This window comes from Crinia signifera, chromosome 3, assembly GCF_055691185.1.
Source record: "Crinia signifera chromosome 3, ASM5569118v1, whole genome shotgun sequence".
Classification (NCBI taxonomy): domain Eukaryota; kingdom Metazoa; phylum Chordata; class Amphibia; order Anura; family Myobatrachidae; genus Crinia; species Crinia signifera.
The window spans coordinates 150,745,726-150,761,298 of record NC_139219.1 but is presented as its reverse complement, the minus strand read 5'-3'; the positions used below and the strand labels follow the sequence as shown (position 1 = coordinate 150,761,298).

At 43.4% G+C, this 15,573-nt stretch overlaps 1 protein-coding gene across 1 annotated transcript in view; it reads left to right on the top strand.

Annotated features, from left to right (window-relative positions):
• Positions 1 to 15,573, top strand: part of LAMA2 (laminin subunit alpha 2) — a 727,667-nt gene that overhangs the window by 498,021 nt on the left and 214,073 nt on the right. The window contains exon 35 of the mRNA XM_083176751.1: positions 2,394 to 2,505. Within this exon, the coding sequence (XP_083032877.1) occupies positions 2,394 to 2,505 (112 nt within the window). The remainder of the gene's footprint in view (positions 1 to 2,393; positions 2,506 to 15,573) is intronic.

Below are 15,573 nucleotides of genomic sequence, written 5' to 3'. Positions count from 1 at the left end.
GAGATTGCTACTATTTCAAGGAGTTGCAGGAGATTAGGCAACTATGACAGAATGTGACATTATTATCAAAAGCACTTATGTGCATTATTGCATCTATGTCTGATTGTTTGCACTGTCATCAGCTACAATATAAAGAAATAAGTTAATGTTTATTAAATTTTGATACTTTAAACACATAATTTAGAGCAGATTTATTTACTGCACATATGAGGTATTATAAATACAGTCAGGGCTGCCAAGAGAAATCCCGGTACAACAGCTTCCCAGGGCCCCGCTGGAGGGGGTGTGACCACATCATTTTGGGGGCATGTTTAGCACATAGGAGGATGGAAAAGTGAAGGTTGAAGTAATACGTGCGCCTAAGGCACATGCTACGTTCAAGGGGGGTGGCCACTCAAAAGGGGGCATATTCAATACAATAGTAAACCCCCTTACACATTATGCTACAAGGAATGAGAGAAAATTCACATTATGCCTCACAAAATAAGCCAAAAAACACAGCATGAGCCAAAATTCCCGTTACACCACATAAATTAAGCCAGAGGTACAAATGGGGATAAGGAGGTGACAGGCATTCAAGGGGAGAATGCAGCATAGATAAACATGGGGAGGGGAGGTGGAGGCATGCATGGGAGGGGGTAGAGGCACACATGGGCAGAGGAAGGTGTCAGTGGTACACATGGGGAGAGGGAGGTGACAAAGGCATACATGGGGAGAATGTGGCATAGATACACATGGGGAGGGGAGGTGGAGGCATGCATTGGGAGGGGAGGTGGAAGAGGCACACATGGGGAAAGGGAGGTGACAGAGGCATATATGGGGTGGAGGGGCTAAGTGATAGAATGGGGAGTAACCCAGCCAGCTTCCTGCAAGTCCATTCCCCAGGAGGGGGCACACAACCCCCCCCCCCAAGACACATTCTTAAGACTGACACAGAGATGCCCAGTGATGCTGATGATCCCAGCTCCAGCCTGCTTCTTCCACTCACACTTGTACAAGCAGACTGTGAGTGAGACTCAGGCTGCAGCAACTGCAGAAGCATCAGTGGGCCCCTTATGTCAGTGGCACTTCCTATCTGTGAGTATGCCCTGCATGTTAGTCCCCTCTCCTCACCTCTCCTCTGATGACGACCTCCTCAGTCAGTTCAGCTTCTCTCTCGTCACGATCACAGCCTCTGAGTAAGAAGACACAGCTGCTCCTTAAGCTCCACCCACTATGAGGCCTGTCAGTCAACCTGACCCTTAGCTGAGCAGCTCCTCCGTTGCCTAGTTCAGTTCCTTCTTCAGCGGCAGCCTGCCATGTGATGTGACACAGCACACCTGAACTGATAGAGGGAGTGGGGTGGAGAGCAGAGCGGTCTGATAATGATGAAGCAGTGAGGCAGGTGGGGGATGACTACTGTCACTGTGGCCGGGTATGTTGGGCAGTGGTGTTTTCCTTTAAGTCTGCCACCATTCTCCTCCCCCCTTGTCCACACAGCCTCCCTCAGCTGCCCCTCCCTGCCTATGTCCGTCCCTTTCCCCCAGCTACAGCTTTCTGCAGACTCCGCAGCGGTGGATTGGACTGGCTGCATGTGAATCACTTGTCATGGACAGGCAGTCAGTTCACCACTGTGGAGTCTGCAGGAAGCTGTGGCTGGGGACGGATGTAGGGAATGAGCAGCCGCTAAACAGCTCATCCACCTCCTCCCGGCCATACCAGCCACACGCACACCTGCCGGGCGAATAAAAAAAAAAAAGTGTGAGTGAGCTCAGACCCGGGCCCCCTTGACATGCCCGGGCCCGGGTAAATTGTACCCGCCCCCCTCCCCTCTCGGCGGCCTTGAATACAGTAAACGTAGTTTGATATTTGTATTCAGGCTGAAGCAAGCCTTGCTGTTTATTGTGTTTTGTCAATGGCTTTCATATTAAAATGGTTTAATCAGAATTCAATATTGATTCAGGATGTCTTTCAAGGGAGATTCTTAACTGAAATGATCAATTTTTTCGTGCAAACAGGCTTGAGGGAGAAAGCTTTTAGACCCTGTTAGATATATTTCGATCAATGGACAAATTAAACTTAATTCTATCTGTTTAGTACTTTAAATAATCTTTCAATAAATCATCCTAGTGCACTTTCCATTTGGTACCACACACACTTATCTGATGTAGAAATAGAAACTTCCTATATTTAAGTTAATGGGAAACTAATGCAATTTATTTGTTAACCTGTGCATCATATTTAATTTCCAGTTGATATGATCAATAATGTATTGATTCCTTTCAACTGTAAACTAAAGTATATATACAAACGGAGGTCAACCGAGAGTGGCCTTTTAAAATATGCTTTCCAGCCACTGAAAAACCTATTACAACAATTGGTTTTCTCTTTCTTTTTTCTTAAATGACTGACAGGCTACAAAAGTATCTGCAGATGGAGAACAGACTGGGAAGGATGCTGAAAGGACAAACGAGAGGGCAAAACAACTGGAGGATTTTGTAAAGGACACCTTGCAGACAGCAAAGGGTAAATTTACTGCAGAATTACAAATTATTCATGTATGATCACTATGGTTGCATTTCGGTATATGGTGCTTCCTATAACTTTTCTTTATTTTAATTAGTATTCAAAAGTAACTTTTACTATATAATTTTGCAATTTGTGGAAGAGAATGCATGTCATCCAGTTTTAAATATATCCCTTTAAAAGTACAATCTGAGTATTTTTATACAAATGTACAACACAGGGGTGCATCAAGAGAGGAGTAGGCCAGTGTTCTGTCTCTGATCCCTTATTCTCTAACTGGCAGAGCAATAGACTCTGAGCACTAGGGTCACTAGGAGAACCAAGCACTGTCCTAGAGTCTAGAGCACATGCACAGGTTTTCCTATTGCCCAAGTGTTGCTGCTGCCAATGTGGGACTCCAGAGGGTAAATACTGAAACAATGGGTGCAGCCAGAGTGTGTGTTGTGTTGGCCTCCGGAACCCCATGGGCCTGTGTGCACACCACACAACTGCACTGATTATAGCCAGTGTGACCATTGGAAAATGTTGCCTCATCATTTTGTCTAAGGCACCACTGCTGTCAAGAATCATACTTTTACTCATTTGTATTGCTAGTAAAATAATGTAAATTGGTATCACAGATACACTTGCACTTGCTCACAGCTCTGTTTGATAGTAGTGTTTGCCAATGGAAGCACCATTATGACAACAAAGGCAGCCACTGGTTTCCACTACCTAACAAACAGAGGAGGATTAAGAGCTCATGGGGCCCTACAAAGCATACGGATACCCTCATACAATCCATTGCACTATATTACAATCCTTGATTTATGCCCCTTACATTATTTATTATTTTTCCTCCTTATATTCTATTACTTCCACCTTCACTGATTGCACCATCCCCCTCTAATAATATTAATACACCACTCAGTTACTGCATTTTAGATCATTCCCCCCTCACTGACTGTAGCATTTCCCCATAACCCATTATTACACCCTCACTCAGTGACTGTGTTGTATAGGAGAGACACAGGCTTGATGAATGTAGCAAGCTTCAGCACCTAAACTGCGCATTCTTATCCCCCTTAAGGTGCCATCACACAGTAAAATGATTTCCTTGCCAATTGGCCGATTTTTACCGATAGTCGTCCACAAATCGACTGATATTGATAAGAGATTAGCCTAATTATGGACACCCCCGAACTCCCCCCTATCCGAACGCATTTACGAGCCTGTTTGGGTTTTCCCGCCCAGACTCGGAGCGCGCTTTTCCAGCGCCCGCGAGATCCCGGACATCGTCACTATATGTATATGAGGATGGCCGGGCAGGTGCCATGTTCATTCCAGTCTAGGAGATTGAACAGTGTGCACGTCTGATTGTCTTTCCTGGCGCCCTCCCGCGTACACACTCTCCCGCACCGTTGTGCAACCTGCTCGATGTAGTAGTTAGTGTAGTGTGCTGGTACACTGACAGAGTTTGTGCTGTGCTGTATATTATATATTTATCCCTGTAGTCTGTGCCTGTGCCTCATATAGATTGATTTACCTGTCCTCCAGTGTCCAGTCCCACTCCCAGTCCCTACCACCAAATTCTTTAATAATAATCCTTTTAAATTTTTCTGTGTCTCTGCTGCTGTGTGGCTGTACTCCAGAAAGATAATGGAGCCACTCTTCGGCTCGGTGGCCCACTCTCCACACTTTATAAAATCGACTCCCGGCTGACGTGGAAAGTGGGGGTATGAACAGGTCGGGGGGGACGCATAATGCGTGCGCTCGCCACGCTTCGGGCTGGTGTGGATAGTGGGGGTTTGAAAATGAGGCATTTGCCAGTATGTAATATGGAGCACTGGCAAATGCCTCCTTTATTGTGCATAAGACGCACTTGCGCCGGTATACACCCACATGCTAACTACGCTAGGCAGCCATTGGGCTGTCACTGCGCTAAATACGCTAGGCAGCCATTGGGCTTCCACAGAGTCACTATGCTTACTATGCTAGGCAGCCATTGGGCTACGCTGGCAGCGTAGCTTAGCCTACGCTGAAAACGTAGCATAGCCGGGCACCGTGCTATTACACAAGTAATGATTATATGGTATGGGCCCATCAATCAGTGACTTTATAAATTATATATATAAGTGCCTTTATTGTAGTGGGCACTAAAATTAGTGAATAAAGGGAGGGTTACCCTGATATATAATTAATACAGTCACTGACAGAGAGGTATAATACTGTTAATTATAAAATGCTGTTACAAATTTTGGTCAGTGAGTAAAGGTGCCCACACACTAGAAAGAACTGTGATCCTAAGATGTGTGCATAAATTAGCTTAACACTCAGATACTAGAAGTCAGGAACCCACTAAAAAAGAGGAGACTGTTGAACAAATACTTACAGCACAACATCTGAAACACACGACATTAATTAGTATTCTAACCATTTATTAAAAATATTTACATTGATAAGAAAATAGAACATATACCTGCATAAAAAGCGGGATAAATAATAAAATAATAAATAGTGAATGGCAATGGACAGCAGAGATTTATTTGAATCTTTCAAATTCTCTTTTTCTCTATACCTACTATCCCTTCTTTTAATATTTTCGCCACTGTAATCCCTGATACAGGGGAACAGATTATCGGGTCAGATATAATTAATAAAATTTATAATTGTGATGATGATAAATGATGGCCTGTTAGTTATTAATATATAAAAATAATTACACACAAATTTAATATTTGACACACTGTTGTTTTTTAAGTCGTTTGAGACATTGTGAATGAGGAGTGCGTCCTAGGAAACTGATTTATTTTTCTTTTTTGTATACTGTGTACTATATAAATCAGTTGACGGCACCCTCAACCAGCAGGGGAAGATTTATATATAAAAATCCCCCACTGGTGGGCATCTTTCCATTCACATTCCTCTAAAAATATGGTGCGGGTCCCCCACCCTTTCTCTACACTTATCTGAGGTGTCTGTTCCAAACTGTAATCTTCTGGGCTTCCAATGATGTACTGTACCGCACACTTACCTTACTCTCCTGAAAATCAGGTGTCCCTCCAGGAGAGCAGGCAAGTCTCTTCATCAATCACCCCCCCCCACACACACACACATACACTCTGCCCAATGAGGCCCGCTCACCACTATGTAGTGAGTGGTGTGATGATACGATTTGCGCTAAATCATGTAATCATTGCCCCGCCCCCACTTTACAATACTGTTTATATCAACATTGTACAGCGGGGGAAAGGCTATGCTGACGCATCGCATCTTCAAATTCCCGGAACACCTCCTCCACATCCCCTCCTGTGCTGCTTGGCAGTATGAGGTGTCGTCCACTGTAAGTGGAATCTTACACACACATTGGGCCTTATTCAGATCTGAGCTCAGTACAAATTTGTTTGGAAAATGGGCAAAACCATGTGCACTGCAGGTGGGGCAGATGTAACATGTACTGTATAGAGAGAGTTAGATTTGTGTGAGTTATTTTGTTTCTGTGCAGGGTAAATACTGGCTGCATTATTTTTACTGCAATTTAGATTTTAGTTTCAGCACACCCCACCCAAATTTAACTCTCTCTATACATGTTACATTTTCCCCACCTGCAGTGCACATGGTTTTGCTCATTTTCCAAACAAATTTGTACTGAGCTCAGATCTGAATAAGACCCAGTATGATAGCAATACTGGATTTGTAAAATTCTATTGAGAAGATCTGTACAGATGCAGATTCCAGAGTATTGGAGAATCTGAAATAAATGAAAGAAGGGGTTTAACACAGGGTGCTTTTATTAAGCAAATAGCAGCATTTACATATATAAAACTGTGCTCTGAATTCATTAAACTTGCCAAAAATGAGAATGCTTCTTTACTGGAACAGTTTAAGGTGATCTCTATTTTGCGTTAAATTGTTGGTGAATATTTAGTAGAATAAATTGGTTTATGCCACATATGACAGTAATTTTGTGCATCCAAGTCATGTTGCAGTTAAGACATAATTCAGCAAAAAAGATAGCCAACATTAGCAGAGTTGCAAGGAACCCGGCGGCTCACTTATACCAGACATAATCTTCTGTGTGGCATATTGAGGCTATATTAACATATTGTATTCAAAATAATAGTCCCTGTAGTGCAGTGGTGGCCAACCCGTGGCTCTTGAGCCTCATGCGGTTCTCCCCCTTGTAAAGTGAGGCTCCTGCTCCCACTGCTGCCCGCCGCCAACCGTCCGTCCCATTCCCCCCTGCTGCCGGTTCCCTGAATCCCTTCTCCTTCTGAGGGGAGGAGAGCACGCATCGCGCATCTCTCCTACCCCTTACTGTGCATCCTTGTGACTGGGCCGTCCGCCAATCAGAGCTCGCGGGCCAGCAGCCAATCAGGAGCCGGCCAGCGAGCTTTGATTGGTGGACAGCCCAGTCACAGGGAAGTGAGGAGGAAGGAGACGCGCGGTGTGCTGTGACATGACAGGAGGTGACATGACAGGAGGACTGCAGGGGGACACTAGACTGTCCTCTCCCCACCTGGCAGCAGCAGCAACAACGGTGAGTACTGCTGCTGGGAAATTTGCACTGTGGGGGCATAGCAGTTTGTGGCACTGTGGGGGCATACCAGCTTTCTGGCACCATAGGGGCATACCCGGCACCATGTGGTACATACCTGGCACCGGGGGGGGGGGGGATATGTGTATCTGGCACTATTTTGGGCATATGTATATATGGCACTGCACTATTGGAGGCATATTTGTATCACACCCACCCAAGGGGTCAAAATAAACTACGCCCCTTTTTTTGGCACATGCGCCTTCGGCGCGCGCATGATGTAGGCTCTTTAGCTTGACTACCGATATTTTTCGGCTCTTTACCTCTGACCGGTTGGCCACCCCTGCTGTAGTGTATACCAGTCATTTGTTTGGATCAATAGACTGGTCTCTGATTTGTTAAAGTATTTGGTAGGTGTATTTCGAACGCTTTTTATTTATTTAACAGTTTGAGTGCCAACATTTCTGTGACAGATATATATCACTAAAAATGCCAGTGTCACTCGCATTTGTTATATAAATTCAAATAATTTTTTTTGGGTGTAAAAAAAGATTATATTCTTTATAAGGTCTAATACAGGTTCTTATGATGAATAAAAATGTGTCCTTGGCAATTTTCACATCTACTGTATTTTGCCAAATTCACTTGTCACTCAAAGGATTAATTGGGTAACCACATTCACATTAGGCATACCTACAGGGGTTAAAGTGAGGGGGAACTGGATGGAACTGAGTTCCACCACCTCTAATGGTAGGGGGAACTGAGTTCCACCTCTACCACATCCCTTAACAGTAATCCCAGCAGAGAAGCCTGTCCCAGCGTCTTCTTCTTCTGGCACAGTGTATGTGATGTCATGCCATCACCACCACTGAAGTGAAGAAGAGCTACTACGAAGAGCAGGCTCTTTGCCTGCTGAAGACAAGATGAGAGGGGGCTGAAGCGACACAGAGGTGGGGAAGCTGCTGGAGGGACACATGGCATAGAGCTGCTGAGGGACATGGAAAGTGAGCTGCTGGAGTGACAGAGACAGATGTGTATCAGCAGCATAACTGTGGACATTATGTGTATAAGGGGCACTACTGTGTGATTTAATATGAATCAAGAGCACAACATGCGGTGTAATGTGTATATGATTGTGCTACTTTGTTGATTAATTTGTTACTATTTGTTACTATTAATTTGTTACACCCCTTCCTTGTGGGACCATTATCCCTTTTTGGGAGGTAGGGCACAAATTCCCTGGCACTGGTCTGGGCTCTGCTTAATGAGGAGGGGGGTTCAGTGTTAGGGGTATGGAGTTCCACCACCTCTCCAGGACCATTTTAAGTCATGCGTACCTACAATTTATTTTTGTGGTATCGGGTTTCCATTTGAAAAGCTCTGATAGAAAAGCCAAGGTACTTTTTTGGATCTGTCCCCCGGTTGATCCAAAAAAGTCAGCCCCTGATCCTAATAGTTTTTTACCAAATGCATTCCGACCACAATTCATTTACTTTCACTTCTGCGGAAAGTACATTTCTAGCTGTACATTCACCAAGTAATACAATTTTAAGGTTATTTTTGATTTTCACAAAAAGTAATTATAAGAAAAATTCTGAAAACACATATGTCTGTGATTACCTAGGTTTACTCTTAATATACTGTATGTTCTGTATAAAAATAGTTTTGGCCAGAAACGCTGCAGCTAATAAAACTGCAGTATGAAATTACTCTGAGCTTGATATGAAATAATCATCAGGCCTACAGAAACTAATAATAATAGAATTCACAGTAATAATATATTACCTAATATAGAAGGTATACATTAATTTGCATATTTAATATACATAATATTTTCTTATAAAATACATTTGATTTTAATACTTTCTTAAGGGACCATGGACATTTCATTTTTCTTTAAGTGTCCCTGTAGAGTACAGTAGGTTGGCCAACTCTCATGTTATGAAACTACACATCCAAGCATTCCCTACCAAAGCTTTAACCCTAATAGCAAAAGTGAGACAGGGCATGCTTGGACTAGTAGTTTTCCTACAGCTGGAGTACACAGGATGGCTCACCAGAGTTTCCCAAACAGTTTTAAAGTTATTCATGTTTGGATAACTCCAATTAGTAACCCAGTTAATTTGATTTCACTATCTGGTCTCAAGCATGGATCTCCTTAAAACCTGAAATGTAATGCTAGATTAGACTAATTCCCCTAAAATAGTGGTATATTTCAGACTCACGGAAGCTCCTTTAGATATTTCAGTGATTTGGCAATCACTTATTTTGCTTAGAGGTAGTTTGTCCAAATGTAGAGGCTCACCAGTAATAATGAGGCAGATGTATAATGGGGGCCATAACGTTTTTAAAATATCGGGTCCTGCAGGGTCCTTGTCCTGCATAACATGGAGAAGCGGACACCTGTTATGGGCAAATGTATTAACCCCCTGCCAATAAGGAGAGCGATTATGCCAAGCGTTAATGGCTCTCCTTATCGACAACCCAGGCAGCCCTGCACTTTGACACTCACGCGTTCCCCTCGGCCGGCTGTAATGGGCATGCGCGAGATCTCGCTTTTATCATGAGATCTCCAGTGCAGCCGGGAGCCAGCAGCAAGGCTAGCGTTGTCCCCGCAGTGGGGGATAGGACAACACTAGCCCTGAGCTGGTGAAAGCGGCCTGGGTGGCTGTTAATACAGCGCCCCGGCCGCTAACCCCTGGGGGCATTGCAGGGGACAGCCCCACGGAGTGTAACTCGGCGGGCTCTCACTAGCGCACATTAGGTGCGGTAGTAATATATTAGGGAAAATGTAATCTCCCCACAGTTATCTAGCGTTAAGTGCATTTCTGCACTTAATGCTGGTTAATACATCTGCCCCATTATGGGTAAATCCACTGTCCAGAATTGAGCATACAGGTAGAGCTAGTACAAACAGCCTTTCAGTCACAAATGCCGGACACTCACTGTCCGATTGTGTGTCCTGGTCTCCCAAGTGGTACACACTCCAAATAGGGTCTATTACACTGGGACCGAATAGCAGTCCCTCAGTCACAAATAATGATCATATGCTGGTTTGTTAACATACCAATCGCTTGGGCAGCAGTGTAGCTGTAGATAGTCTCCCTTGGTGCAGATGGGTTTTTGTCTGTGCCTGCAGCTAATGCCAGTAACGGTGACCCTCATTAACAGTGTTTATCAGGCAGTTAGCGACTTACGAGAGAGTTTGTGGGGACCAGTCAGGGCCAGGCGGGGGGGGGGGGGCGCCCTGGCACTCACCCACTCCATGGGGGGGGGAGTGATGTGGCATAGCTCCACAGGGGGGGGAGCAGTAGCAGCGTCTCACTCCATGGGGGGGGGTTTGTTTGAGATGCTGCAATGGCCGCAGCGGCTCTCCATGGGGGGCGGCGGTGGGAGTTGTGGCGATGGCCGCAGCGTCACTCCATGGGGGGGTGGAGAGAGAGAGGGAGATGCTCACCTTGACCTTGATCTGCGGGGGGGGGGCTGCTCCCAAGTGGCCACCCTCCAGTGGCTGGCACCCTAGGCAAATGCCTAAGGCTACCTAGTGTTGGGACCAGTGTCCTTAAGGCAAAGAAGACCTGAGTGCTTAATGCATTTTACCGCACAGCAGGGTGGTTTTAGCAAAAGGGATGAAGGTTGCAAATCTATTTTATTTTATCTAAATACCTCTGGGTGGTTTAACTTGTTATACCATACTGTATATGGTATGTTATAAACAACCATTATTACATATAATTGTGTATGTATTATAAAGCGCCACCCGGTTTGTGTTTTTGCTTATGTTTATTTGGAGGCTGGCACACCTCCTTCTTGGTGGCTGCTGATATACATATTATTTAGACCACTATTTAGACCAGGTTCACTATAGCCTCTAAAGACAATGCTTTATAATTTTTTTTACACTCTCATGTCCGTTTTGAACAAAACATAACAATGCACTATGATGATACATTTTAGAGAACTTTTTAGGAAATGTCAAAATTAGGACTTTTTAAGATTGGTAATTTTATTTGCAACACTGTTTTTTATTGGTTATTTCAATATTACCCAGAGTGTAATATACAGTAAGTGCTATTGTTCTTTATAGGTTTATCTGGAATTCTGATTAATTTATAAAATAATATTATGCAGCCCTGTTTTCAGGTACAGACAGAAAAGAGGATATAGATTAAAAACTATTTAACTGTACTTCTGAGATGCCTATTGTAGTGTAGCTATTATATAACACAATTTCCTAGGAGTTTAAGCAGCCACAGCTTAAACAGATGATCCTGGCAGTCAATCCTGGCATCTTTAACTCAATTCAAGGATTTGAATTTCAAGTCAAGATCAAAGAAAAAGAGCATAGATTTGGATTTCAGCAAAATCCAAAATTAAGCTTCAGACAAAGATGTGTGGCTTAATCTACTTTTGAACTGATAAACCTTTTAGTGTATTGTTTTTGTGATGGTGAACAAGCATCATTGGTCACATTAAAAAAAAAAAAAAAAAAACTTTCTGCATAACACCAAAATCAATATTTGGTTGCATAATTGATTTACAGTATGTTGCAAGAAAATATATAGTTTTGTAAGAATGCCTCTGTACTTGTGGTAACATGATAAAAATAAGACGCAATTGTTTACTGAAACCCATTTTTAAGTAGTATAAAACAACCATTCATGGAAATGTTTGCTCTTTGGCAACTGTTTAAGTTTGCTTCCTAATATTGACCCAAATATTGGGGGGAATTTACTAAAATAGGAGTTCTATTACAGATGGGATGTTGCTATGGGCAACCAATCAGAAAGTACTTTATCTTCTAGAAGAGGCAAAATAAATAAATAGATTCTGATTGGTTGCCCATAGCAACATCCCATGTCAAATAGAACTGCCATCTTAGTAAATTCACCCCTAGCTATATTTCTGCATATATTAGACTTTTAACATCTTATGCCATAATAAGCAGAATGAGGGCATCAGATCACATGTAGAGTAAACGATCTACTGAACATGAAGTGCACTCAGTGAAGATGCAGCTAAAGGTGCCCACACACGCACCGATCCCGGCGGTGCGATGCTGTACGATGGGGTGCGCGCTCCCGCGGCTCCCCATCGCACAGTACAAAAAGTATGTGCTGCACATACTTTTTGTACTAGCTTTTTCTAGCATAGCATCGCATCGCATGCACATCGTATGCACAAGGCATACAATGCGATGCTGTGTGTGCTAGTTAAGCCCACAACGCACGCCGGGATCGTAATGTGACTTGGATACAGTCCCAGATATGCTTCTTATGAGACATACTGTATCTTTCACAAGTACTGGATGCAATGACAATGATTATGATGACAGCTATCAAACAATTTATCGTCTCATTGGGTTGGGGTGGTGTTTCCCTGGTGAAAAACCGTTTGTATATATGGTGATAGAAGAATGTATTTCCTAGGTGCTGCATGTAGTGCTATTTGGGGGTGTGTCTGTTGTGTGCTAGGTTGTAAATATTAGAAGTGTTATGTCATTGGCTGTGGATTATTAGGTCAACACGGGAAAGGTTGACAGGATCAAAAAGTCAAAAGGGTCAAAAGGTATGCTGTCTGCTGACTACACGTGGTGTGATGACCTTCTGCAGTAACTTGCTGGGGTCCTGTGATTCATTTTATTGTCTGATGGGGTCCCAGAGCAAAATAGTTTGAGGACCCCTGCTCTAGTGCAATAAATGATTTTGCATGATATCGGTTATTACCCACTGTTATTTATTTAGATATATTGAAGGACTTTCATCTTCAAATGGAACCCTGCCCAGGTGTGGTGTAATAAGGAGATTGGCATTTAACCACCACTGCTAATTATGTACACATACTGTATGCATACATGGAGATTTAAAAAGACACTTAACATGACTGTACTGTAAAGTTTGCAGGGCCGGTGCAAGGCACCGGAGCGCCCCATGCGAGTCGGGGTGGGGGCGCCCCGGTGCCGGGGGGGTGTACCTGTCCTGTGGCTGTGTATATAAAGCTTGCGGCGGCAGCGGGGGGTCCCTGCAGTCAAGAAATAACGAATGCTATCCGCCTGGCTACGCGGAAGCGCTTCTGTTGTGAAAACACTGGGCGCACGGCGCACGCTGATTGGCTGAATCTCAGCCAATCAGCGTGCGGCCAGTGTTTCCACAACAGAAGCGCTTCCGCGTAGCCAGGCGGATAGCGTTCGTTATTTCTTGACTGCAGGGACCCCCCCGTTGCCGCCGCAAGCTTTATATACACAGCCGCAGGACAGGTACCCCCGTGGCACGGGGGGGGGGGGGAAATGCCACCCTCCAGTGGCCGGCGCCCTAGGCAAATGCCTAGATTTGCCTAGTGGTGGCGCCGGCCCTGACAGTATGCTTGTGTGACATTGTAAAATATTCTTGCCCTTTCTCTGTTTTAATACCTGTATTTTAAGTTGTTAACACTGTGATTTTATATCCAGTAAAATATGTGTACATATTCCTCAAAAATAACCAATTACAGTTTTCTAAGTATCTATATTTCCTGTGCTGTTAATCCTTAAATTAAGATCTTAAAATAAGTTATCTCACAGCATTGCTTTATATTTGTATACATGTTGTAATATTATGTTTTCTGCTTAATCTGCAAGCTTTTATAGTACGTACCAAACTAAACAAATAAATGTACTTCTAAAAGCTATTTAAGCAACACATTATTCTTCACAGTGCTTTGCAAAGATGATCTCGTAGGATTTCAAGTAAAAGCTTTCGCTAAGTGCAGTAATTCTCATGGATATTTGAATAAATACAGTCACATAATATGCATGAGGCCACTTCTTTCTGTACATGAGAAATAACTGTTTTATTGTCCTCATTTAAAATAGTTCCAATGCCTATGCTGATAGAATTTGCTTAAATTTACAAGCTAGTTTTATTTACTTGATTTGTTTTTGTTATTTTGTTTAGTTCTGACTTCTTTAAATATGGAGTATTTCGACTTTAAATGAACAGTAGCAAAGACTGTTGAATTACAATATGTGGTTCAAGTCAAGTTCAAGTTGATGCCCGTCAATGTAGCCTTTACCTTACCTTCTAGTGAAAGAGAATTTTCTAACTCAAGTTTGGGGAGTGGGGGAAATCAAATAGAGTAGCAATTAGGGATGAGCGCATTCAGATTTTTGTAATCCGAACTGATTCTTGCGAGACCTATATCCTATATAAGGACCGTGTCTTGTCGCCATTTCACTCTGGTCCTGGAAAGGGGTAGAGAGAGGATGTACTTACTCTTAGCTATTAGTGTCTGTGCTGTGGGGTGGTGATTTGACCTGCTCTGCTCAGTTCTCAAATGGCACACTGCTGTATCAGTCCAGTCCAGTGTATGACTCCTGTGCTGTCTGTGCCTGTATTTAATTTAATTTATCGCACTGTGTGACACATTACATCCTGGGGCTGCCTGGGTACATTCTGTGTGACATACACAATAATTACAGGGGTGCCAGTTGTGTATTGGGCACACTCTGTGACACATAATAAGCCTGAGGCGGCCTGTTGTGTATTGGGTACACTGACGCTTTGTGACACACCCAATACAGCAGGGGTGCCTGTTATGTATTAGGTACACTTTGTGTGACACACACAATAGTTACAGGGTTGCCGGTTGTGTATTGGGCACACTCTCAGTGACACACAATAATTATTACATTGGTCCCTGTTGTGTATTGGGCACACTGTCACATGATAAGCCTGGGGCTGCCTTTTGTGTATTGGGTACACTAACTCTCTGTGAGTGTGACACACACAATGAAGCAGGGGTGCCTGTTGTGTATTGGGTACACTGTGTGTGACACACACAATAATTACAGGGGTGCCTGTTGTGTACTAGGCACATTCTCAGTGACACAAAATAATTATTACAGTGGTGCCTGTTGTGTATTGGGCACACTGACACATAAGTGTTTAAGGTCCTCCCAAACATCCAAAAGTTAGTTTATCTTTGCCAAAGTCTATTTTCACCTCTTTGCTGTCTTCAACGCAAAATTCAATGAAAACATAATCCCTCCTATCATAACACTTTTGCAGATATTGATGTTAATGCAGTTTTCCTGGCTCTCCGCACACGCTCCATGCTGCTTCTGTTGTCATGTCCACAGCACACTGCTTAGGGCCTAGTTTTTAAAACTGCCATCCTCTCGGTCATTGCACTACTAGATGTGCCAGGTGTTTGTGCTGCCCACTTGTGTTGCTTTCCTGATCTGTTATTGTTTGTCCTCCATTTGCTTCAATACAAAGCACCCCATGGCTTATACAACAGACTTAGCAGCACCCCTGAGTTTATACAACAGACATGGGCTTATACGCCATACTTAGCAGCGCCCATGGCTTATACAGCAGAAAGAGCAACCCTTTTTTTGTGGGTGCCTAAACAAACCAATGATTTCAGCCACAGTTATGCAGACCCTGTCGCTGAAATGGTTTGTTAAACACTGCATGTTCTGTTTATGTAGGACAATTTCATCTTGCACCTCTTTCTTTTGGTGAAGGTTCAAACAAATCAATTATTTCAGGCACAGTTGTGGCAGACCCTGT